The sequence below is a fragment of the Crocodylus porosus genome, unplaced genomic scaffold (assembly GCF_001723895.1).
Source record: "Crocodylus porosus isolate Cpor-Errol unplaced genomic scaffold, CroPor_comp1, whole genome shotgun sequence".
Classification (NCBI taxonomy): Eukaryota; Metazoa; Chordata; order Crocodylia; family Crocodylidae; genus Crocodylus; species Crocodylus porosus.
Genome location: NW_017728932.1, coordinates 4,483,420 through 4,509,597, shown reverse-complemented (window position 1 = coordinate 4,509,597; position 26,178 = coordinate 4,483,420). Strand labels below are relative to the sequence as shown.

The following is a 26,178-nucleotide window of genomic DNA, read 5'->3' as shown; positions in this document are numbered from 1 at the left end:
TGCATCTCGAGCAGGTCCAGGGAGGTGATCCTCCCCCTCTATGCGGCACTGGTCAGGCCGCAGCTGGAGTACTGCATCCCGTTCTGGGCGCCGCACTTCAAGAGGGATGTGGACAACATGGCGAGGGTCCAGAGGAGGCCACCCGCATGATCAGGGGGCAGCAGGGCAGGCCCTACAAGGGGAGGCTACGGGACCTGAACCTGTTGAGCCTCCACAAGGGAAGGCTGAGGGGGATCTAGTGGCCTGTTACAAACTAGTCAGAGGGGACCAGCAGGCACTGGGGGAGTCCCTGTTCCCCAAAGAGTTACCAGGAGTGACCAGGAATAACGGTCACAAGCTGGCAGAGGGTAGATGCAGACTAGACATCAGGAGGCGCGACTTCACTGTCAGGGTGGCTAGGATCTGGGATCAAACTCCCAAGTGAAGTGGTGCTGGCTCCTGCCCTGGGGGTCTTTAAGACAAGGCTTAGCGATCACCTTGCTGGGGTCATTTGACCCCAGTACTCTTTCCTGCCACGGCCAGGGGTCAGACTTGATGATCTGCTCAGGTCTCTTCCGACCCTACCAACTATGAAACTAAGTCTAACATTGTGTACTCTACTTGTCCTAAAACCTCAGTGAATTTGCTTTTAAATGCCATCTACAGATTGTTTCTATCATACCTACAACCCAAGTTATTAACGTTTAGAAGTGCGCAAGGACTTTATGAAGCCCCTGTCCTAGAACAGCATTCCAAGTTGTCACTTTGCCATTGCATTGCTGTAAGACGGATACTGAAGGCACAAGGAAAGTTACCAGAGATGAGCACTCTGAATTATGAACAGCAGAGAGTGGGTTTTTAATAGCCTTCCTCGGACCTTTGTCATTTGTAAATGTTTTGCATCACTGCAGGAAAGCTCTCCTTTTCTTAAAACTTGGCTTGTGACTGGAAGGTTACAGCCTGCTGTTGGCAACAAGGGCCTGGAAACTAGAAAAGAAATATAATCCATATGCTTTAATACAAGTCAGCGTGGCAAATTAAATAGTTGATTGCATTACTGCTCAGCGACTTAAAGATTCATTTCACACTTGACAGCAGCAAACATTGAGCAGACAGGCCTCAGCTCCCTAGAGTGGGTGTGGGGGGAGGGAAACCAGGCAGGATTACAAACCTCTGGTTTGGCTCTGCATTGATCAGCTACAATCCCCTGGAGAAGCAGGACAGCTTTCTCCATATGGGCTGTTTTTCTGGTTTTTCTATTTCATGTTTGTGGGCCTTTGAGCCAATAATTCCCTTCCAGGAGCATCTTGGTGGTACTCTTCACATGGTCTTTAGCATGGTTTGGAGAAAAGTCTATTCCATTATACTTGCAGATCAAAGGTCCTCTTTCTCTTCATGTGTACATGTCACCCCACCTTCAACGTGGAATTACAGTTTTGCAAATAGCTTCTTCGGGTTTTAGGCAGGATACCCTGAAATAAGAGAATGACAGTGAGTTCCCCTCTTTCAATCCCCCTGCATATCTACTGCATTTTATTTCCATCGTTAAGCTTTTCTCCCACAGTCACCATCACTGAGGGACCTTTTTGCACGGGTTTCGATAATAACAGTATTAGGTTTTAAAATTTAAGCAGAAAGCCCATAGTGTACTGCCTGATTGGTGTAACTGATGAACTGAACAAGTCTAAAGAAGAGCCCAGATAGTTTAAGAACCCATCACCTCTGGCAAAGATAGCATCCAAGTAGAGCAAGTCCACACTAGAAACTTCTGCTGGCATTTGTTAGTGGGATCTTATGGAGCCACACTGGCAAAACGGGAGGGACTGGATGTATTTAAATCAGCAGGTCCGGACAATCTCCACCCCCGAGAGCTGAGGGGATTAGCTGAGGTCGTTGCAGGACCCCTGGCACGGCTGTACGAGCACTCGTGGTGCTGTGGTGTGGTGCCAGAGGACTGGAAGAGGGCCAACGCGATTCCCATCTTCAAAAAAGGGAGGAAGGAAGACCCGGGGAACTACAGGCCAGTTAATCTTACCTTGATCCTGTACACGCTTTTTGAGAGAATTATCCTGCCACATGTCCACAAGGGGCCAGCAAGGGAGATTATGCTTAGGGGCAACCAGCATGGGTTCATTAGAGGCAGGTCATGTCAGACCAACCTGGTGGCCTTCTACAACCAGGTCACCAAATCCTTGGACGCAGGGGTAGCAGTGGACATAGGCCTTCCAAAAGTCCAGAAAGACTTTGATACTGTCTCTCACCCCGTTCTCATTAAAAAACTGGAGGACTGTGGTGTCAACACCCACACAGTCAGATGGGTCACAAATTGGCTGGAAGGCCGCACCCAGAGAGTGGTGGTGGATGGGTCATTTCTGACCTGGAGGGATGTGGGCAGTGGGGTCCCCCAGGGCTCGGTCCTCGGGCCCGCACTGTTCAACATCTTCATCAGTGACTTGGATGAGGGGGTAAAAAGCACCCTGTTCAAATTTGCAGATGACACTAAGATGTGGGCACGCTAGAAGGGAGGAATAGGCTACAATCAGACCTAGACAGGTTACAGGGGTGGGCAGAGGAGAATGGGATGGGATTCAACACTGACAAGTACAAGGTGCTGCACCTGGGGAGGAAGAACCAGCAGCATACCTACAGGCTGGGGAACTCCCTTCTCGTCAGTGCAGAGGCAGAAAAGGATCTTGGGGTCGTCATTGATGCCAAGATGAACATGGGCCGGCAGTGTGGAGAGGCAGTAAGGAAGGCCAACCGCACTTTGTCAGGCATCCACAGATGCATCTCAAGCAGGTCCAAGGAGGTGATCCTCCCCCTCTATGCGGCACTGGTCAGGCCGCCGCTGGAGTACTGCATCCCGTTCTGGGCGCTGCACTTCAAGAGGGACGTGGACAACATGGCGAGGGTCCAGAGGAGGCCACTCATATGATCAGGGGGCAGCAGGGCAGGCCCTACGAGGGGAGGCTACGGGACCTGAACCTGTTCAGCCTCCACAAGAGAAGGCTGAGGGTGGATCTTGTGGCCTGTTACAAACTAGTCAGGGGGGACCAGCAGGCACTGGGGGAGTCCCTGTTCCCCCGAGCGCTCCCAGGAGTGACCAGGAATAACGGTCACAAGCTGGCAGAGGGTAGATTCAGACTAGACATCAGGAGGCGCTACCTCACGGTCAGGGCGGCTAGGATCTGGGACCAACTTCCAAGCAAAGTGGTGCCGGCTCCTACCCTGGGGGTCTTTAAGACAAGACTCGACAAACACCTTGCTGGGATCGTTTGACCCCAGTACTCTTTCCTGCCATGGCCGGGGGTCAGACTTGATGATCTGCTCAGGTCCCTTCTGACCCTACCAACTATGAAACTATGAAACCCCAAATGGCAATGCGCTGACAAATTACTCGCTGTATTTGCAGAATGGGCATGTTGACTATATATTTTCAAAGATGCATGGTACTTTTGCAAGTACAACCTTACCTACCCTCAATAGATTGGGCCAGAGAACTATAAACAAAGTTTCTCTGGGATAGACTAGGTACTTTTGTTGCCCGTCTTCATTGATAATACTGTATGTGTGGCAGCAACTCAGATGTATTACGCGCTTTCCAGAAAATGAACGAACTTGGTTAAAGCATAGATATCTAACTGATCGTGACCTCACTGTTGAGAGGGTGACACTTTCCATTTTGCAAAGAGAAACCGAGGCACTGTCTGTAATGTGCCTGAGGCCACAGAGATCATTTCTGGAGCAAGGATTGGAACCACTAGACTATGACTAACATGGAAATTGAATCCTTTCATCCTTGACATTTCAGGGCGGAGGGAGTGTCTGTTGTTTATAAATGTTGCCCAGTAGTGTTTTTCCCCCTGTGTTTTGCCACAAGATCTGTTTTCCCCCCATCACTGTCCAGTGTAATAGGCCCTGAAATGCCATAAAGATTTCACGCAGAAATGGGAAAACAATCACATTTTTCATGAGCCTTTCTGAACTAATCCATTTAAAAAAAGTACTTGTTAATTGGGAGCTGTCATTTTGCTGTTGCCCAAGCAAACTGTGACACCTAGCTATGAGACATTGTGGAGTTGTGGATACTGTTTCTCTAAGGGAAACAAAATCTGTTTTGGCTGCTATGTTCCCCTAGCAGATCCCTTACAATAGAGCTGATCTCTTTTAGGGACAGTACGATAAAGCACCTGATCAGTGCAGGAACACTTGGCATGTGAGGAGCGCTTGCTTTGGAGCAAGCATCTGGTACTTAACATCATCTCTGGCATTAGTTTGTGGTGTTGCTAGACTCCCATGCTGGTCCCTGGCTGATCCCAAACCTTGAACTGCTGTAACAGGATACATCGCCACTTGCCAGCTGCTACTCGTTATGGATCAGTACATACAATATCACTGCCATAAAAGCCAGCACTTCACTGTCATGAAGAGGGCCCCTTGCCCATTTGCTTTATCAATAGCCTAAAGCAGCAGTTCCCACACTTGTTGGGTTTTTTTGTTCCACCTTTGTTGGAAAAAAAAAAAGTACCATTTAAAGTCCCAGGCGCAGGTTTCTCCTTTCAGCATGTTTTACACTAACAGGCCCCAGTCATTCTGGACTCTATGACAGTAAATTACTAAGGAAACTAAAACGTTCACTTATAAGCAGGGTTTTTGGTTGTAGCCGTGTTGGTCTAAGGACACGGGCAGGCAAGATTCGTTGGGCAGCTGTGATATCTTTTATTAGAGCAACTGAGTAGTCGGAAAAAAGTTCTAAGCAAGTTTTCGGGTGCTGTCGCCCTTCGTCAGGTGTAGTGAGTCTCTCGACCAGCAAAGACTCGCTGTACCCAAAGAAGGGTGCCTGCGTCCAAAACCTTGCTAAGAACTTTTTTTCCAACTACTCAGTTGATCTAATAAAAGATAATCACAGCTGCCCAAAGAATCTTGCCTGCCAATTATAAGCAGGGCTGGCCAGAAAAAAAAAAGGTTTACTTCAGGAAGGTTTTTTTTGCTGATTTGTTAAGTTGTAATTTGGAACAAAGCCAAAACCTTTCAAAAAAAATTGAGAAAGAAAAAGAACAAGCCCCAGAATAGCCTGTAGTCCACCAGGCTGGGATGTGGGACATCCATTTCAGTGCCCCGCTGCAAGGCAGGGTGAATGCCTACTAAACTATTGGCTTTTACGTGGTCTCCCCGCTTTTCAACCAAAAACTCCATTCTAAACATGGAGATCCGTCCTGGTGAACTGTGCACACACGCGCACATGCACTTAAAAATATCAGATTTTCAGGCAGGGCATCAAAAACCCCACACAGTTTTCAGTACATCTCCACTGATGTCTGAATCCATTTTGATCAACTCCTCAGCTATGCACAGTGGATTGTTCTTGTCCGATTTAGGCATAAAGTTCCTGCTTATTCCTTTTTGGGTCCTGGTACCACATAATCCTAAGGCCACTTCGCTTAGCTTTGTACAGAACTTCAACTAAAAATTACAAAGCGTGGAGGGTCATTGGAGAAAAAGTGCCCTCAAGGGGCAGCTCCAGCCCCCTACCTAGCACAGGATGCTCGACTGCCTCCAAGCTTGGGCTCAACTTCCTTAGGTCTCCAAGCAGCTTCAAATACCACCTGGCTACCTGCTGCAGAAATCTGGCCGGTCAATGCTGTACCCAGCCTTTCATCTGCTAGACTTAAACAGCAGAAGAAAGAGGAGAATTCCTCACGCTCCCTGCACCTCCCAGCCTTGCAGATGACAAGCTACAGCTCCTACAGGGAGCTCCTGCTCTGCATCATGTGCAAGTTTGTTCTCAGACCTCCCTGCAGTTCTAGGGTTTGCAGCTGCTCTGGAGCCACATGTTCCTCTCTGGGCAGCACTGGCCTTTCCAACATCACCAGTTGTTGAAGGTGCAGGAAGTCCCGGAAAGGCAGCCAGGGAAGAGCTCACACCGAAGTGGACAGTCGCAGCACAGAGTGCACTGCTCACAGCTACACTGGTCCTTAGATACCATTGTAACAACCCAATAGCAGCCAGGAGAGCACACCAGGCAGTTCCTGGCACACCAAAGTGCAGGCAATGGCTCTTTACTGCAGACAGCGTTATTGGGATGTAGGTTTGGGCTAAATCATTCCAGTCCCAGGCCAGCCTGGAGGAGAACGGAGGGGGTCTTGCACTCCAGCCCACAAAACACCCACGCACCCTGCCTCAAAACACCTCAGATGCCAATTTAATCTCTTTCTTACCTTTAGCTCGGCAGGGCTCCCGGGCCAGTGTTAACGTAGTCTGGCTCATCATGATCATCCTCCGAACTTGCTAAATGCAGGAATTGGATAGAGGGAAATGGAAAGTATTGATTAATTCGCGTGTTGAACTGAATATACATCACCCACCCTAGCTTTAGGGTTGTTGGATGTAGCCATGTTGGTCTAAGGACATAGGCAGACAAGGTTCTTTGGGTACATGTGATATCTTTTATTAGACCAGCTAAATAATAGGGCTGTGCAAAACGGCACTGTTCTGTTTCTCCTCGAGTTTCGATGGAACAGTGTTTCGTATCGAATTTCACTTCAAGTCAAAACAGCTGTTCCGTTCCAAGTTTTGCTGGGGATGGGGAGTCAGCCCAGCTGAACCGACTTCCCATCCCCGGCCTATGGCTGAAGTGTTTTGACTTTTGAAATGTTTCAACCAGCCTCGTTTTGCTTTGAGGCTATTTCAACCGCCTTTGTGCCATTCCGATTTTGCCGTTTCTACCTCAAAATTGGTCGAAACAGTGCTGGAACAAAACAGCCGGCAAAGTCTCGCACAGCCTTACTAAATAGTTGTGAAAAATGTTCTTTGCAAGCTTTTGGGCACAAATACCCTTCTTCAGGCATAGGAAATGTCTGTTGGCGTTTGTGTGCTTTCCCGGGCACAACAGAAGCCAAAATGCAGGGCTGTGGAAAATGCAAATGCACAGCAGTAAGGTTCAAAGGGAATGGGAGACAGTACGTGTGAAAAGGTAGTTGGGGGGAGGGGGGAAGAGTGGGAGAAATTGATAAAATGTAGGTGGTAAAATGCAGACCAGTTACCTGGGGTTATCAGATGGTGGGCAAATTATAATGTATAAATAATCCAATGTCTATATTTAGCCCATGATTTTTTGTATCCAGTAGATTTATGAAATGAAGTTCATAGGCTCCTACAATACGCCAACCTTTTTATGGTCCACCTGGAAGAAGAATTCCTCAAGAACTGCACCAAACCCATGCTATAGCTAAGATACATCAATGACATCATCATCCTCATCATTTGGACTGAAAACCTGCAAATCTGACCAATTTTTATCCCAAACTCGATAACCATCACCCATCAATCAGACCCTCTCGAATACTCCAGGACCAACATTTCCTTTTTAGACACTGATCAATATCCAGAATGGTAAAATACAAGCCATCATGTACAGGAAACCCGTGAACCAACATACATATCTACACGGAACCAGCAATCACCCTAAACACACCAAGAAAGCTGTAACATACAGCCAAGCTGTCCGATACCACTGAATTTACAGAGGAGAATACCTGTGACTGTCATCTTGCAAATCTCAAAACGGCTTTCACTCAACACGGAGGGAGAGAGAGAAAGAGACTTTTGAAAGAGCCACCCGGATACCACGTGAAGAACTGCTGCAGTACAAAAATAAAACCCCCACGAATTGCAGATCATTAGTTAAGACCAGGGATCCTGGTTTTCTCTAATAAAAAAATCCCCAGTTAAAAGTCACAGAAAAAACTGTGGATTTTGGGTTACTTTTTTAAATGCAAAAATTGGGGATTTTTAAAAAAAAAGTCAGAGAAAACCAGGATCCCTAGTTATGACATACCATACTTCCCTGGAATTTATATGGAAATTCCTCAAACAATTGCAACCCGTACTAGAAGACCCAACTCTTAAAAGAGATCTTTCTAGAACCACCATCCTAGCTTCTAAACAAGCACCAAGCCTCACCAACCTCATCACCGGAAACAAATTTCCTATGGCCCAAAGCACACCAAATGTATTCAGACCATGCTAGGACAAAAAAAAAAAAAAAAAGGGTGTGAAACCTGCCAACGCATTCCCACCACTCCCACAGTACCCACACCCCACAACAGAACCATCGCTATGCTTGGATCTTACACCAGCATCTCCAGAAATGTAATCTCTCTCATCCAGCCCACTTAAAGGCCTGCTGGAAAAATACATAGGAGAAACCAAACAACAACTGCACACCAGAATGAACACACACCAGAAATCTATCAAAGACAAAAAATACCCAATTACTTGTAGGTGCACACTTCTCACAAGAATATCACTCTCTCTCCAGTCTTTCAGTTCTAATCCTCAAAGGGAATCTACAAAACACCTTTCGTAGACAAGCCTACAAACTTCACTTCACAAAATCTACTGGATACAAAAAATCATGGACTAAATATAGACATTGATTTATGGCACAATATAATCTGCCTGACATCCGATAACCCCAGGTAACCTGTCTGCATTTTACCAGCTACATTTTATCACCTTCTCCCACTTCCCCACCCCACAACTCCCTTTTCACACTGAGTGTCTCCCAATCCCTTTGAACTGTACTGCTATGTATTTGCATTTTTCATGCATTGCTCCCTCACACCCCACAAGTGCCACATACCACAACCCTGTCCCTACAACCCCCACATATACAGAACCCCCCCAACATACCCTATGCCCCCCACTACAGAGCCACACCACCTCAACCCCCCACACCCCACCATACACACACCAACACCCCACTATACACACGTACAATATACAAAGCTAAGAATGTATTTTTGAGTTATTATGCTATCACCTCTATATACACCATGCAAACACAAGTCATGACAAAAATATTTTTTGTAGTAAAATTAAAATATGTTGTAGTAGGTGTTTGACTTTTACTGCATTTGGGGATTTTTTGGTTCCAAGATGGCAACCCCCCGCCCCCCCGACTCCCTGAAGCCGCATTTCTGGGGGGCAAGGGGAGGGACTTCCAGTGGCAAAGGTCAGGTGGGACTTCTGGTCCCAAGATGGCAACCAGGGGACAGGGCAACTGTCAAGCGGCGGGGCTACCCATGCAGCCCTTGAAAGCTCACCAAATGGCGTTAAGCAGCCGTCCACCCAAAATAATTGCCCACCACTGGTCTAATAAAGGATATCATATCTACCCAAAGAATCTCGTCACAAGCCCCAATGAATCCTGCACCAGCCTTTTTAGCCTTCAATACTGAACATGCAAGCTGTTAATATCAGTACTTGTGTGTTGGCCAGAAAATAGCATATTTCAGCTTCAAAGCTCTTGGGAAAGTCTTTGCATATAACAGAAGTTTAGATCTGTTCCATTTATAATAGATTATAATACAACCAAAGAGACATTATACTCCATTGAATGAATACATCAGGCACAATGAATTGCAGGAATCAATTATCACCAAAGTCAATATTAGAAGCTTCTAAACGCACACATGCGCTCAACAGGGCATCTCGCACCCTAAACTAGTCCACACCCCCACCCCACAACACACACTTTACAGGAAGCCACATGTCAGATTAAAACTCTGTTTTAAAGGTTAAGCCCAAGCAAACCTTGCACACTGACAGTTACTGCTAGACCTGCAGGGAGTTTCACAGTTCAGCACCAGAATGTTAGAGAAAGCTATTGCTCATTAAACACTTCCTTGTCTTACGACTCAGGAGCAAGGCAGCATGGAAATCCAAAACTGAAGAGGAGAGGAAACATGAAAAGGAATAACCTTTATTATTTTGGTTATTCCTAACAGCATGGCAGTGCCCTTTCGAGAATCAGAAAAGCAGAGCCATATAAAGATTAGATGCTAGCTCACAGCTGTTGCAAGTCGAAATACAATTTTCAAATTGTTAAATGAGTGGGGACCATGACTGCATTGGATTGTAGAGCCCCTGGCACAATGCAGATCTCAAGCCTGACTAAAGCTACAGGGCACAAGCAGAATATTAAAAATGCCAAGTAATGCTTAACATGTACCTGACATCTCTGATTGTTTCCACATCTGTATAGCTGCACTATTCTCATAGTCATCTGCATCATCTGTAGGTAGAAAGAGTTTGAACAGAAAGTGATGGACTAAAAACCTTTCTGAAATGACACCTCCTCCCCAACTGAAAACCTAGCTAGCTATGTCTGAGGCTGAGTTCCCAGTCACGCGTGTGGGCTTGCCCTTCTCAATCTGAAAAAGCCCTGCTCTGTGCCTGGGGAGAGCCATCTCATCCTTTTTTCAGGCCTGCTCTCTCCCCTTCCCCTCTTCTGGGGCTAGGAAAAGGGTTAGACCTGCTGGTTGATACCACTGCTTCCTAGCAGACATTATACCTGATGTAATCGTTCAGCATCAATGTGTGACTATATCCAGAGGTAATCATCATTGACTCGAGGAAAAAAAAAAAAAAGATGGATCACTGTTTAAAGTTAAACAACTTAACAATTCTGATGTGCATATCCTGGGAGAGCGGATCATGACCACTCTGCAGAACTGCTGTTCCTTACCAAACTCCAAATTCAGCCCTCAACTCTGTGCAATCCCGTGCTGGTATCTACTGAGTCCCAGACAGGATCCAGGGGCTGCCCACAGGGAGCTCATAAGGGGATCCGAGTCTCCACAGTTAATTTGAGCCAGCTTCCCTTTAAGCAGTGAGACCTGGGAGGTCCTGCACCATGACTGGGCCTTCTAGAGTGCCTGTAGATGCATGGGAAGTCTGCTCCAAGATCCTGTAATTAGTCTCAATTAATTGAGTCTGCTGGTGGATTCCAATTAACGCACTCCAGCAGCCTCAGCGTCTCATGTACTCGGCATCCTCATGCTTCACAACAGCAGCAGGGGCACTTTGATTAAATCTTGTCTGATGAGCTTTAGCTAAAGTGCACCAACCTCCATTCTGAAGCACAGGACTCTGAATCGATATGACGTTGAAGGCGCTTTAATCAGAGTGGCTCCCAAAAGCCACCCTAATTAAAGTGCCTCCTACCCCAGGAGCACGTGTAAAGATGCCCCTAGATGCTACTGCACCGTGCACTATCGTTGCCAAAACCGTGGACACCTACCAGGCTCTGCATTCTGGGACGCCTCACCGACCATCACATTTTGGTAGGCGTGCACATCTTGGTCTCTCTCTGTGAGGGAGAAGAGCAGTGAGTTGGCGAGAGTCTCTGCACGCACAAGATTTTACCTTTCAGTACCACGCCCTGGAAGAGAGGGTCTATTCACCACAGTAAAACAAATGTGGTCGTTAGAAGAACAAATGGAAAGGTCAGCAGAAAAGACTGTGCTAGAACCAGAGTCTGCGCTGAGTGTTTGCCTTAACAAGCTAAATAGGGGCAAATCCTGGATCGCTGCAGTCAGGAGAAGTACTGCTGTTGGCTTCAAATGTTGGCAGGAGTGGGCTTTTACCCTGTTCCTGAGACCGAGATTGTCCTTGTGGCGGGGGTTGGAGGGGAGCAGAAAAATCAACAAAGGTTACCAATCTTGCACCACTGCCTAAGCAACAAAAACTACCAGCCAGAGTGAATTCAGGCCATTTCTGGTAAATGGGAACCTCTGTGAGTTAAATCAGAACCTGCGGGCCAGAGGGGGAAGAAATCCCCAGGCTCTTGTTCAGTCCCTTCTCAGGTTTTTTTCTCCCTGTGAGTTTGAGGCAGGCTGAAGGTTTGAACTGCTCTCCAGACTTTCATTTTAAAACTGGTGTGATTTTTCAATATGCACTCTAGGGCAATGGTTTCCAAACTGTGGTCCGTGGCTCCTTAGGGGTCTACAGACTAAAGGGTCTGCGGAAGATAACGATGATCAATCAAAAGTATGCAAATCCCATGCTTCCAATTCAAAGGCATTCAACACCTCCATTCAAAATTTCCAAAGGGGCCCGCAAATGAAAAAGGTTGCAAGCCACTGCTCTGTGAGCTGTACTAGTGTATAGGGGCCTTGTACCAGGTACAGCTTATGCAGAAATAAGCTCTACCAGCATAAGCATTTTTGCACCATTCTAGCTGTGTTCACAGGAGGCTGTACTGCTCTGCCTATACCAGCACAGCTAAAGGGGTATAGCTGTTATGCCTGTGCAAAGCCAAAGGGGCCAGTGGCCAGCCATTGTAGATGTAGATATATGATGGTCCAGGCAGTGGAAGAACTTGAGCTTTACCTAACCTGGCAGGAGCACTGGCAAAGCCAACGCACCATTTGTTCTGCAGGGCCAGACCACTCCTTGGCCGCTCCTCTGAAGCTGATAGGGGATGTCAGTTGTGGTGGCTTGTTCAGGATGAGGACAGATTCACAGGGCAACAGGCAGCTCTTCATTACTAGTTTCTGCTTGGTTTCATCCAGCAGTCTGCACTTGTAAGGCCTATTGCCTAAAGCACCGCCTACTCTGAAGGCCCCTTCTCTAAGCTCTTTATGGCCTCTCCTCAAAGACAGGTTGCAAGGCAATGCCAGGATCTGCCTTCCCCCTAGAGTGGAGGCTATGTGAGGACAACATATTCAAGCTCCTGCTACAGCTGGAGAAAGGCACTGTGACTGGGTATGGAAACTGCATCCTTGCAAGACCAGGCAATAGGTAGCCTCATCTCACCAACCCTTTCCACTCCACTCCCTCCTGCCCCATTCTTGTTACTGTCCCTTTTTCCCCCTCTCCTGGCACTGAGCAATCTTCTCTAACCAAATCCCATCCAGAGATTGGAACCAAATCAGTCTTAAAATGACGCTTGCAAGCCACCTCTCTACTCAGACCCCTAAACCTTTTTGCCTCATCCATTTCAGCTGCAAGCTTTCAGGGCAGACTCTCTGAGGCTGCTTGGACAGTCCCAGTACAAAGGGTCCCAAGCTCTCAACTGACCCTCCAACTCCACTCTCTTACTCATGTAGTCAGCTGCTTAAATTGTATGGGAATTAATAGGTGTACACCCCCCCCCCCCCAAATTCCTATTTCAGCCCAGAAATGCAGGGAACTTCTATGGATTTACACCAGCATAGCAAAGAGATCACAATGTGTCCCCACTCTTTATGCACTGGGACCAATACAACTTGTTTGCTGAAAGTCTCCTTCACAGCTGTCTTATTCTCCCCATGCCTTTATAGCCTCAGCCCACGTTCTGCATGCTATTTGCATATCAACCCTGCAACAGAGATAAGAAAGGCTGAGAGAGGGGCTCACTCGCTGAAGCCTGAGCATTTATTAATACTTAGAAGTGGGATCTGTTTAAGAGCAGCCCACCTGGGGTCTCGAGGGCTATTTTTGCTGCAAGATACGGATGTTCAACCACAGAAGCTATGGCCTGCAGATCACTATCACAAAACGTACATCTACAGATGGGGAACACACAGCTGAAACTTGATGTGGTCACTGCATCTAAACTGGAAAGATTCAGCAAATATGCATCAGCACAGATGTCATTCACTTCCCATCCTTCCACTTAACTGTTAGTCTCCCCCGTGGCTGAAAGTAGGGCACTAGGCGTATAAAATTAATGGAAGTGATAGACACACCGTGGAAGCACCACTCCTCTTTGCACAACAGAGGGACCCCCCCAAACCCAGAACACCAAGCTCAGGAGCGAGAAGCATTAGCAGAGCGCTAGCTACTGCACAAACTACCATTGTAACCGATTCAGAGGGACATTGTCTATGGAGTTTCTGCCCTGCTAGAGAACATGAAAGCCTCAACATTAAAAGATTTTTTGTAGGAAGTTTCAAATTCTCAAAATAGCAAAGACAATATTTTCCCCCAAAAAGGAAACACGCAACATTTTTCACCTCTTTTCCATCTCAAAGCAAGGTCACCTTTGAGGGAAAACAGGCTTCAGAGTTACTCACAGGAGACAGGAAACCATTATCACATGTATGTACAGTACCTAGCCTAGCAGCTCCTAGTCTTTTTTTTTTTTTTTTTTTTTGGGGGGGGGGGGTTGACCCCACTTCCAGACTCACAATCCAACTTCTGTCCTGAGCCCATTTGTGATAACCGAACATCCTGTGGACCCAGAATCCCACTTCCAAATGCTATGACCTCCAAACAGTGTCATGACTCCCAGTTCCCTAGGTGCTGACCTAGTCCAACGAGACCCTGAACTGCCATGAGGCAAAACCACAATATAAACGTTAGATAATTAAATAGGTCAAGAAGGAAACAGTTTACAGGTCTCCACACCACATCCTCCTTTCACGGACAGACAGTTTATAGCCAGTTAACTCCTCTTCCACATTTCTAGCGTTTTAAGTGCATTCTTCTGTCATGGTTTATTCAACTCTCCTGCAACCAAGGCTTTAATTTGGTAAAAAAGTAAATTGGAAATGGAACATATATAGGAGACCCTAACTATTATTATAGTGACTGTTTTCATTATTGTGCAAGCAGAGAGGCAGTCTTTACCCTAAAGGGCTGACAGTCCTGCAAGGGGATCCTCAAGCCCAGCCCCTGCTTCTACACAGAGCCCCATTAAGCGGGTCTCTAAACACAACTTCTGGTCTTGCTGCCTCACTTGTTCCTTTACCATCACGGGGTGCTACTTAATAATAGCAAGTGGGGGGTGGTGGGGTTCACATGGGTAGACACCACTGACAAAGGGAATGCCAGAGCTGGCAGCCCAGGTCCAGCAAACACTTACTCACAGGTTTCACTGCCCACATTACACAGTAATGCTCACGGGGTAGAAATAAGCACTAGTGCCTCTGTGTGGGACTGGGGCTGAAGTGAATACACTCTCCTGGGCCTAGAGCAAAGCAATGGAGATATCATATGGTTTGAAAAACCAAGGGGTCATCAGGCATGTAAGATCCGTGATGTTTCATATACTTTTCCTAGGACAGCCTGCTGCCTCCGGCAACTTTGCTGCACATCAGGCAATGCAACAGGGCAGGGGCTGGGTAATACCACGGGACCAGAAGCAGCAGCTTCCCCAGCATGGCTGGGATCCACCATGCACACAGCCCACCGAGACAGGATCTCAAGTCTACTGCTGTTCGTCAGAGAAGATGCCACTTCTGAATGATCATGCCTTTGGCTCTGGAGTACGTGGGGATTCAGCAACCACTTCACCATGGGCCTGCAGCCAGGCCAGGGTTGAGCTGATTTATTAGCTTTATTTGCACAAAAGGATGCGTCGCATGAGTACGGTCCCACCCCGCGCCACTTCTTTTCAGTGGTTTTGCTGCTCTGTAGCACTCTTGTTCTTTTGTGTTCCCCCCCTGTTTACAAAGCTCTTTAACTCCTTAATGCCCACAGCCCACTGCATATTACATGCCTGTTAGCCCTGAGTTTGTCAAATCATATTGTAACAAAGACTAAAAAAAAAAAAAAAAAAAAAGGGGGGGGGGGATGGACTGCTTACAGGTTCCCCTACATCCCACAAGACAGGCTTAGTGGTAACACTCGGATTGCTTTATCTTCCCCAAGTCTATCAAATCAATTGCTATTCCATTCTGTCTTGCAAGCTTACCATTTGGTGGTCTTAAGTACTTCTCACAGTTGTAGTAATCTGTAGCTATGGGGTCACTGCAAAAGATAAAGCATCCATCTATTAGGTACTTCCTGACCTAGATGGTGCTGGGGCAAAAACCCACACATCTATTTCACACGTGACCCCAGTTTCTCAGCAGCCCCATGGCCATAGAGCACAAAGGAAAGGCCCTTGAGTATGTTTTCCAGGTCTGAATATACCAGGACCTTGTCTAATTGCTGCTCATCTCTGGGCATTACAATGCTACGACTAGGTAAGTCAATTCCCAGCCTTACTAGAGATGCAGTGCAAACTGATTTCTAAGCATTCTTTGCACTCCCCCATCCCCTTCTTTTGTAAGGAAACAATTGTCTCCTTTATACCACAAGTATGTGACCTGTATCGGTAAGTAGCACAGTCCACTTTTATGCTTCGTGCAGTATGCAGACACTCCGACTCTACAGCAATGGGGCCATCTAACCATCTTTGAGACTAAAAGGAAAGCATTTGGTTTCCTGTGCGTTTTGCACAGTTCAAGCAGTTGGCTATTTGGCCAGCAACATTTACAAAACAAGCCTATTTTATCTGTCGAGTCTTCAAAGACCTGAAGACCTGCAAAAATGTGCAGCTTCACAGTTAGGTAAGAGCTGCGCAGAAAGTGGACACGATTCAGTAGAAAGCTTATCAACATGAGCTTTGCGTGACAACAGAGGGTGGGCTTGGAACGCCTTCTTGGAATATGCCTATTGATGCTGAGTGACTGCCTTCCCATATTATATTTATGATCAAGTCAGAAGCATTTGGGGAAAACACTTTTCTTCCTGTTCTAAGCAGTAGTTGCACCAGGCTGAGGGGGACTGCAATTGAAAGTTACTGATCATGATGGAAATAGTGGCTCAGGGTGGTTTGTGATCCCTTATCAAGTATTATTGAGGCTGTGAAATAAAAGAGAGCCAAACATAAAAGTCTCAATAATAAACTGCAGCTATGATCTCCAGAACCCAAACTAGAGTTTAATTTTCCTTTTAAGATGGATTAAAGGCAAAAGCAGTGAGTCTCAAGAGTGCCTTGGGGTTCCTGGAGATCCTTTCAAGGATGCCACAGGCTGCCATGCAATATTAGCAGCGTTGGGTGCTTGATTCACTAGATAACCCCAGAGACTTCATCTAGGCATCCGTACTCTTAAAAACATTTTGACCTGTTGTACTCTTTCTGAGGTCTTTATAACAGAAAAATTGCTATTTTGTGTTTCTGTAGTCAAAAAATAAGCGCTGGCATTTTCCAAGGGATGCCTCGAGTCTAACCAGGGTGACTTGAGTCTAAAAAGGTTGAGAACTACTGGGCTAAAGGATTAAATGGATGCACTGGTACTTTAGAGAAAGAACGACTTACACATAGGTAGCCTCGCAATCCTGGCTAGCTCCTGAAAACACAACGTATTTGCCATTAGTACAACCGCCAGGAAAGTTGTCAGAGCACAAAGTCAAAGTAAAATTGTAGGATTGATCCAGATGAATGGAGACACAGAGACAGCGGGGAAACAGCGGCTGCACCTAGACCATCGGTAATCCTCTGGTGACGGAAGCCAAGTTAGATTCTGGAGGTGCATCTGTGGGCTGCTGCTTCCCCTCAGGCAAGCATCTAGCTGCCTCTGCTTTGTTACGCAGGTTTCTTTATCTGAATTCAGGGTATGTTTTTGGCCCTCCCCCCTGCCCTTTATTTTAGGGGTTTAGAAGTTGTAAGCTTCACCTTCCTATCCTCTTGTCTTGGTCCATCAGTCTCCCCTCCACCACTGCCACTCCCTACCCTGTTGCATTACCTGTTCTCTGCTAAGCACTTTCTGCCATACAGCCGACTCAAGTCAACTGACCCCAAAACCTTCAGAAATAATACTCAAGTCTGCAGCTCAGACCAGGCAAAAGAGTGCTTGCCACAGGACTAAAACATTAAGCCATCCACCTCTTAGGTGCCACTTAGGCACACGGACCGGGTTCTTACATCCGTAATCTCAATGCAAGTTTTGCTACAAACTACAGCCGGAGCAGGCGTGGACCTGAAGAATTCAGGGAAAGAATTTAAGGACATTATTTTACAGAAAGAGTAAGTCAGTGCATGGCCTGCATTATCCTGAAGGCCCCTAAAATATAGTCAAGGCTTATGACTCTTAACATGAAACAATTTGATCTGCTTCTGCATCAAGGTGGGTTAAACAATTTCGACACGTTTTGCTGTGGGAGGGTTGCTCTACTATATGCCACTGCCCGATCAGCCCTAGACAGCAGGAATTCCCCAGCCCTTAAAGATGCAAAACGTCCTTCATGTAACCTCACTACTGAAGGCCTGAAGACTAAAATTGCTCTTCATCACATGTCACATAGGAAATACCACAGGTAGGAGATGCCGCCTTTATTATTTGTGAATTATTAGGATTATAGTGCAAGCTAACGGCCTCAACTCAGATCAGAGCCTCTGGATGCTATGGACAGCAGCTAGATTACAATTTAAATGGACAGGACAGGCAAAAAGTGGGAGAAAAGGGTTCTTGTAGCTAAAGCAATATCCTGCTGCCGTTGATGCTGCATTATGATAGGTGCTGTAGTAACTGAACCGAAGGCACTCTCTGACCCTAAGAGTTTATGAGATGAGAGATGGATACTGCCAGACAGTGACGTTCATGGAAAAATGGTGACACAGTACTGGTAGCCTGTACTGGTAGAGTACAAGCAGTGAGCAGGACACATGGGGAGCCCAACTGGTAAATTTTCCACAGGCATAATTTTAAAAGAGGGATTTGAAGGAGGACAGTGGCGCGGCTTTATAGGCGCGTTTAGGAGGAGCTCCCTGCAAACAAGGGGCATCAAGGAGAAAGTAAATTGTTAGCATAAAATGTAACAAGTGGGCAACAAAGACTGGTGTCACAGGCCAAGAGAAGGCAGGAGTTGACCTCTAGATGCTGCATGAGAGGAGTAAGATGGACCACCAAAAGCCTTGAGTGGGAAGATAAGTAGATCATCTGATGCTACAAGAGCGATTTCATAGACATCAGGGCTGGAAGGGACCTCGGGAGATCGAGTCCAGCCCCCTGCCCAAAAGGCAGGAAGTCAGCCGGGGTCATAGGATCCCAGCAAGATAAGCATCCAATTTACTCTTGAAGGTGTTCAATGTAGGTGCTTGAACCACCTCCGCTGGCAGACTGTTCCAGACCTCGGGGGCTCGGACAGTAAAGAAATTCTTCCTTATGTCCAGCCTGAAACGGTCTCGCAGGAGTTTGTGACCGTTCGACCTTGTCATCCCTTGGGGCGCTCTGGTGAACAGACGTTCCCCCAGATCCTGGTGATCACCCCGGATAAACTTATAGGTGGCCATCAGATCACCCCTGAGCCTGCGCTTTTCCAGGCTAAAGAGTCCCATGGCTCTCAGCCTGTCATCGTAAGATCTGTTTTCCTGACCTCTGATCATGCGCGTGGCTCTCCTCTGGACTCTCTCAAGCTTCTCCACATCCTTTTTGAATTGTGGGGCCCAAAACTGGGCGCAGTACTCCAGCTGCGGCCTCACCAAGGCCGAGTACAAGGGGAGAATGACGTCCCGGGATTTGCTCGAGAAGCATCTATGGATGCAAGCCAGCGTTTTGGTCACTTTATTAGCCGCAGCATTGCATTGCAGGAGGAAGGTTAAGAGAGCGATGGTCTAAGGAACAGGGTAGGAAAATGATTTCAGCAGCAGCCTTGTAGAGGACACAAGTGGAACAGGATTTGTCAAGGGCGGAGATGGATGTTGCAACAGTTGAGAAGCAGCGAGATGTGAAGTGATGAGAGCCTGCGCAGGAGGTTCGGCGGTGAGGCTGAGAAAGGCTGCATCCTAGAGATGCTGTGCAGGAAGAACCTGAAGCATTTAGACACAGCCTGGGCGCAAAGGCTGAGAGGAAGGTCTGATTTGAAGATTACACCCAGGCGAAAGGCCTGAGTGATGGCAGGATGTAGTGTTGTCTGCAGTGATCGACCAAAGGACCTGGGGGTTACAGGGGACAATAAGCTAAATATGACCCAACAGCGTGGCCTTGTTGTGGAGAAGGCTTATGGCACACTGGGCTGCATTGGTAGAAGTGTTGCCAGCAGGTCAAGGGAAGTGATTATTCCTCTTTATTTGGCACTGGTGAGGCCACATCTGGAGTACTGTGTCCAATTTTGGGCTCGCCACTACAGAAAGGATGCAGACAAATTGGGGAGAGTCCAGCAGAGGGCAACAAAACTGGTTTGGGGGCTGGGGGGCCATGACTTCTGAGGGGAGGCTCAGGGAACTGGGTTTATTTAGTCTGGAGAAGAGAAGACTGAGGTGGGATTTAATAGCAGCCTTCAACTCCCCGAAGGGTGGTTCAGAAGAGGATGGAGCTGGGCTGCTCCCGAACGGAACAAGGAGAAACGGTCTCAAATTGCAGCAAGGGAAGTTTATTTTAGATATTAGGAAAACCCTCACTAGGAGGGTAGCAAAACACTGGAACAGGTTACCCAGAGAAGTTGTGGACTCTCCACCCTTAGAGGTTTTTAAGATCTGGCTACATAAAGCCTTGGCTGGGATGACATAGTTGGGGATGGCCCTGCTGGTTGGACTAGATGTGACCTCCTGAGGTCCCCTCCAACCCTAATTTTCTGCTATTCTAAAGAGGTGACGAGGAGGATTTTGCTGTGAGGAAAGGGGTATGAAGGTGAGTTGGTAGCACAGGAGAGGCCCTGGGTGCTCAGGTTCTCCGCTTCATAACAGCAACACAGAGGGAGGGTGGGGGAAACGGAGAATATCACTCAGGTCTCTTCCGAGCTGCTTCCAAGCCACTACTCTGTTTAATTGCTAGTCTCTGCTGCACCTGGACCAGAGCACAAGTTCAAGACTCGTCTGGTCAGTGATAATCCTAGCACTGGGAGGGGAATCACATAGACATGGCCTGCAGGACACCCACAGCAGGGCAGGGAGATGGATGCCCAGAAGGTGGCAAGGCCTCTTAGGGAGGCAGGAAGAGCACCTAGAGAGGCAGAAACCAGACAAGGACATTGAGGACAGCCAATCAATGGCACTGGAGACAGATGACCCATCAGTAGGACAAGGAGGCAGTTGCGGTTCTGAGATCTGCTTAAGAGGAAGGTCCTTGTAGATTTTGGCCAAGCCATTTTGGTTAAACTTATGGGGCAGGAAACAGCTCCCAACCATGGTCCTTGGGATGGCAGGTGAAGCCAGATACTGTCGCAGCTGGATAAACAGGTGGGGTCAAGAGTCTTTTCTTTAAAGATGGACGAGACTAAAGCATGGCGTGTCAAGGACAGAGTTATTTCACTGTTTTAACAACATTTCAACAGTCCATTGTACAGGTGGGTATATCGTCTGATGAGCACTACCAGCCCTAGGATTGTCACCCTCCATGTTTTTAGCCTAATTGCATTATATTGCAGCACAGCTTTTACCTGTTGTTGAATTTTGGCATTTGGGCTCAGCACTGCCACGTAGAAGAGAGCACATGTTTACATGGTATTATAGCTGCAGCCAGCTAACCGATGGCTAGGAGGGCTACAAAATTAGATAAGGAAGGATTTGGATCCATTAACTGAGGACCTCCAGGTGTCCAATAGATCAGTATCAAATAAAAGGCAGAATAATTCATGGGAGAACAAGAGGTTACTCTGGCAAAAATACACCAAAGGGAACACCATCTAGGTCATCTCTTAGGAAGCAGATTTAAAGGCGTGATAAAGAATCACTGATACCATCAGCTCAGCGTGATATTGTGCCGAAAACAAAACCAAAAGGCAGAAGTCACAGGCAGAGCCTAGAATAGTGATGACAGGACTGCTTCTTACAGGGTTTTTGTTAAACCCCACCCCACACAGGGAGGACAGCACTGCAATTAAGGCACTGGTCTTGGACTCGGAGGGCTGAGGTTCAGTCTCCACTTCGCCGCACGCTTCCCATATGAGCATGGGCAAGTCACCTAGTACCTCAGTTCTGTGAAGTGAGAAGCAGATTTTCCAGGGATGCAAAGCAAATATTTCTGAGATACTCAGATATCACTGGGGAAAGAGGTGGGGACTCTAGAAATCCCACATAAAACCCCAGGTGATTGTCTCTATTACCCACTAGGGTCGCCAGAGGCTTTGCAAATAGTCCTGAGCTATGCAGTGGGCCACAAGTGAAACCTCCCTCCCCCTGGTAGCTCACCAGAACCCAGGTTTACTGACCTTTCTTCCAGGAGGGATGAAAGACCTGTGATTTAGGACGAACTATGTACCACCACGGTGTTACGCAGGGTAAGTGGGACATTCCAGATGTTAGCGTGGCCCAGCAGTTGCAGTCCTAAAAGTCTTTCCCTCCCAGCCATGGGGTAACACGTATAGCAAGAAAGAATCAATAAAAAAGCAGAAAGAGGAAAAATCCCACTACTGCTATTTGATCTAGTCTTGAGGCCACCGCCTGACCTAAAAGCATATTCTCCCCATCCTCTCTCACACAGACATACTCTCATATCCCTGAGCAGCCAAACTAAGACAAGAGCAGACAGCTGAACTAGGGTTAACCCCCTATTCACCAGTGACCTGACAGAGTACCATGTCTCAGCAGTGCCTGGGAGGAAGCTGGCTGTGCTGAATGTGAAGGCTGTATAGTGGCATGTTTCCACTTAACATCATGTCGAGTGCCTGATTTTCAGAAGTACTGAGCACCCGAAACTCCAGCTTTGAAATCAATGGGAGCTGTAGATGCTCTCTAGCCATCAAGCCCACAACGTACATCATGTTCCCAGACACCGGGCAAAAGGTAATGAGACAACTAAAGTCAGAATCATGTCTGTGGACTCAGCCAGAGAGTCATAAGATAAAGAGACTGAAGAGAAAAAAAAAAAACCCCTACAAGTTCAAGGACACAGACAGGGTTACACCATGCATTTACATATGGCTGTCAAAACCATCAAATACTTATTGTCTGTATAACATTTTAAGTGCTTGTCTACCTAGGGGGAAAGCCCAGAACACCTCCTATTCTGGCCTTCTTCCCCAGAAAAGCACTCCTAGCTGTCTTTGTGGATTAGGTTAACTCACTTTGGCAGTAGATTGAACTACAACCACAGCACACAACAGCTATGACATTTTGAATGCAAGGCATCAGGTTCCCCAGAGACTTCCCAATCAGTCCTCCCTATAGACAAGTCCCAGAAATACCTTGCTGGGTAATGTTATAGGAGTAGATTTAACTCTAAGAAGCTTCCACAGAAATAGGATGTTCAGAAATCAGGAAGGCTGACAAGAAACAAGAATTGAACATCCCTTCACGAACTTCACAGGAGTTGACAGCAGCCAGGGAAACAAGCAGAGATTGGTAACATTCCCAGTTCCTGATTTTCTGTTAGATAAGGGCATCTGCCCGAGAGCAGTTAAAATAAATGAATGTTTTATACAAATACTTACTGTCAAGATCTGAGGTCGGGAGCTCCTTGGATCTTCTGAAAGAAATCAAATTGTGGACACAACTAATGACTGCACATGTCATTTACCGGTAGTCCCCCCCCCATTTCAGTTCGTGCTGGATCACAGGAAAGTAGGTCATCTACTCCAGCCCCCTGTTCATGGCAGAGTCATCCCCAACTAAACCATCCCAGACAAATGTCTGTCTAACCTGCTCTTGAAAGCTTCCGGGGGAGATTCCAGTTTCTTTAGGTTATGCCTGTTCCAATACTTGAACCCCTCATAGTCAGAAAGTACATCCTAATCTCCAACCTGCATTTCCCCTGCTGCAGCTTGAGGCCATTGCTCCTAGTCCTGTCCCCTGCAGCCAGAGAGAAAAGCCCATCTCCATCCTCTCCATAATTGCCTTTCAGGTATTTGAAGACCATTAGCAAACTCCCTCCCTACCCCCAGTATCATACCTCCTCTAAACTAAATGACTCATTTTTTCAGCCTTTCCTCATAAGGCTGTCTCAGCAGTTTCCCCAGGCCCCTCATCATTTGTGTTGTGCTAGACTCTTTCCAACTATCCACGTGCTTGAAGTGTGGAGCCCAAAACTGGACACAGTGGACACATCTACATGAGATGCTAGCTGAGCAGTACCCTAACAACACTGTGCAGTAGCATGCTGGGCAAAACCCATGCTATTATGCTACTGTGCAGTAGTATTAGGATACTACGCAGTTAGCGTTTGTGAAAACCCACGTGCTGGTGCTACCGCGCAGTAGCACCAGTTACTGTGCGCCGATTCAGGATTATCCAAGTCCTAAACTGAAGGTGTAGTAATTACGGTGCATTAATCAATGTGTAGATGTACCCAGTATGAGGTGAGGCCTCACCAGCACCGAATAGAGTGGAAGAACCCCTCTCCCTTTGATTTGAAGGTGACACTCCTGTTAACAGCATAGTGAATTGTGCTGGGGGGGGTGGTAATTTTTTTTTTTTTTTTTTTTTGCAACAAGACCACACACCTCTGGCTCATATTCAGCTTATAGTCTACTGCAGCGGTTTTCAAACTGTGCTCTGTGAAACCCTGGGGTTCTGCAAAGAGAATGGGTGTAATGGTGGAGTGGGCAGGGAAGCAAACGTGCTGCTATACTGGGGCCAGGTTGCCTGGCTCCACATCAGTCTTTAGGATAAGGATGCAGTTGGGGGTTTTGTGGCAGAAGCAGCGATATGAAAGCATCCTATGACTTCAGGAAGTTTGAAAACCACTGGTCTACTATAACCCCCCAGTCCTCCTCTGCAATACTGCAGCCTAGCCAGTCGTTCCCCAATCTGTATTTATGTATGCTGCCTGTGTGTTGGAATACAAATCAACTCACAAAAGGGATGGAAACCAGTGCAGCTATTGCATCTTTCACTGGTCCTCAAACATGGGTCTGAGTAATGACTATAAAAGTGACATGGTCCTTTTTGTGGGTCTGAAACAGAAGATAATTTGGAGGACTCCAACATGGGAGTTGGAGCATTTGGAACAAAACCCAAGGTTTAGAGAAATACTAGTATACATTACAGCAATATTTTTACCATACGTTTCCCATGAGTTTAGTTGGGCTTCACCATATAAAATGGATTAAGATCAAAGAGCCTCAACTTGTTCCTAACACGATTTGCCTTTTATCTGCAACGCTATGGTGTTTCCTCGCGTTTCATTTGAACACTCGTGCTAGTAAATGCTACAAAAGCAACTGGAAGATATAAAAAAGGATCGAGAACCTTACAAAATGATTAAACAGCAGATTCGATGTATGCCAAGTCATAGAGCTTAGATCCCAAACCTAAAGATTCCCAGTGTTCCCAACTTTGGCTAAAATTCATATCACATACCGTATAACTGGATCGCTGTCCGCTGACTTAAATTGTTCAAGCCTTGTCGTTGGAACTGGCATAGAGAATAGAATCAAATGTTCAAGGTAAAGGCAACAATAGACACGCTTCCAAACAGGGCACAGAGCAGTTAGGTACAAAGGACTTCCTGTGCATATTCAGTTACCTTCTTAAAAAAAGTGCACAGTGGGCCAAGGGACAAAGTGAATATAGCACACTTTCTCATCTACAAGGAACAGGACAAGCTGCTACAAACACCTTTCCTAATGCTACAATCTCAATAGATGTGCCAGCTGCTATTCCTGCCACAGTTGCCAGTTATTTTCTCCCGCTCGGCCTGACCTACAGCCATGCTACAATCAGGTCTTTCTTATAAGCTCTTAAAATAAAAGAACTAGGTTCTTCTAGAAGTCCTAATAACTTCTCTTGGAGTTTGGCTGCACCTGTCATGCTTCCTCCACCATGTTAAAACAAATGTGGTTTATTGGTGCTTATCCCACGCTCTCCCCCCTCAGACGACAGTACTTCGGAAAGGCCAGGTGATGTTACAGATAACTTATTGCAGCCCTATTTTAAATGTTTTTTCTCTGCACCTTTAAGCAATCCCTTCCCAGTTCTTTTGCTAGGAACGCATTTGCAGTGCTAACAAAACAGCACTGGGTGGCCAATGGATAAGGAGAGGGACAGTGTCCATGAATCCTTTTACATCAGCTTTCCCCAATGTTTGTTACTGTTCACCATACAGTCCCCTGGACTCCAGTGTTGGAAAGTGCTCTTCTGCAGTTAAAAAAAGGTTGGGAGAAGCTGAGCCCAGGCAACAAACACCTGCAACCTCCTCATCTCCTTCTGGGCTGCTCAATGTCCCGAAAACTGCTGCTACAAAGAAAGTCTTCCTCCAATACCAGCCAGCCAAGCCACTGGACCCCATCTGTCCAACACAGACCTGGTTGTGGTCATCTCTAGGTTAGATCATTGCTGCCCACTGTGCCCTGGTAAGAGCTGCCATCTTGTCAGCCATGTGGGCCATCAAGAAAACAATACTCCATAATACAATACTGCATTAGGACAACCATAATTAAGGTCTTGTGTCTATAAGCAGTATCAGACTGGCCCAAATTACCTTAAAACCTTTCCCCTCTCGCTGACAATGGTCCCTTAATCCCCAATTACGACAGAACTGTCAGCCTCTGCCAGGGGCTCAGGCCTTCCCAGTCAGCCCCAACCAGCAGAGTTCATTTTACAAATCATACTCCCTTCGGAGTAAGGTGGACTCCCTTTTTCAGATTAGCTGTCCCAGAGGAAATAAAAGTGCAGCAGAGGAACAGAAGATGGGGGCTAGTGATAGTAAAGAGAAAAGAAAAGAGAAAGCAAGGGAGGGGAGGCATGGGTGGGGTGGGGTGGAAGGGCAAAGAAAACAAGATGCC

At 46.8% G+C, this 26,178-nt stretch overlaps 1 protein-coding gene across 8 annotated transcripts in view; it reads right to left on the bottom strand.

Annotated features, from left to right (window-relative positions):
- Positions 1-822: 822 nt before the first annotated feature.
- LAT2 (linker for activation of T-cells family member 2) overlaps positions 823-26,178 on the bottom strand; it is a 36,384-nt gene continuing 11,028 nt past the window's right edge. For 4 of the 8 annotated variants that reach the window (XM_019545465.1, XM_019545463.1, XM_019545464.1 and 1 more), the window contains 8 exons: positions 24,755-24,809; positions 22,888-22,922; positions 16,838-16,868; positions 15,446-15,501; positions 11,066-11,134; positions 9,995-10,057; positions 6,198-6,267; positions 823-1,450 (listed from right to left, as the gene is read on the bottom strand). In XM_019545465.1, coding sequence (XP_019401010.1) covers positions 6,200-6,267; positions 9,995-10,057; positions 11,066-11,134; positions 15,446-15,501; positions 16,838-16,868; positions 22,888-22,922; positions 24,755-24,809 — 377 coding nt within the window. In that variant the 3' untranslated portion in view covers positions 823-1,450; positions 6,198-6,199. The remainder of the gene's footprint in view (positions 1,451-6,197; positions 6,268-9,994; positions 10,058-11,065; positions 11,135-15,445; positions 15,502-16,837; positions 16,869-22,887; positions 22,923-24,754; positions 24,810-26,178) is intronic. The other 4 variants (XM_019545459.1, XM_019545460.1, XM_019545461.1 and 1 more) reach the window with 4 other exon arrangements.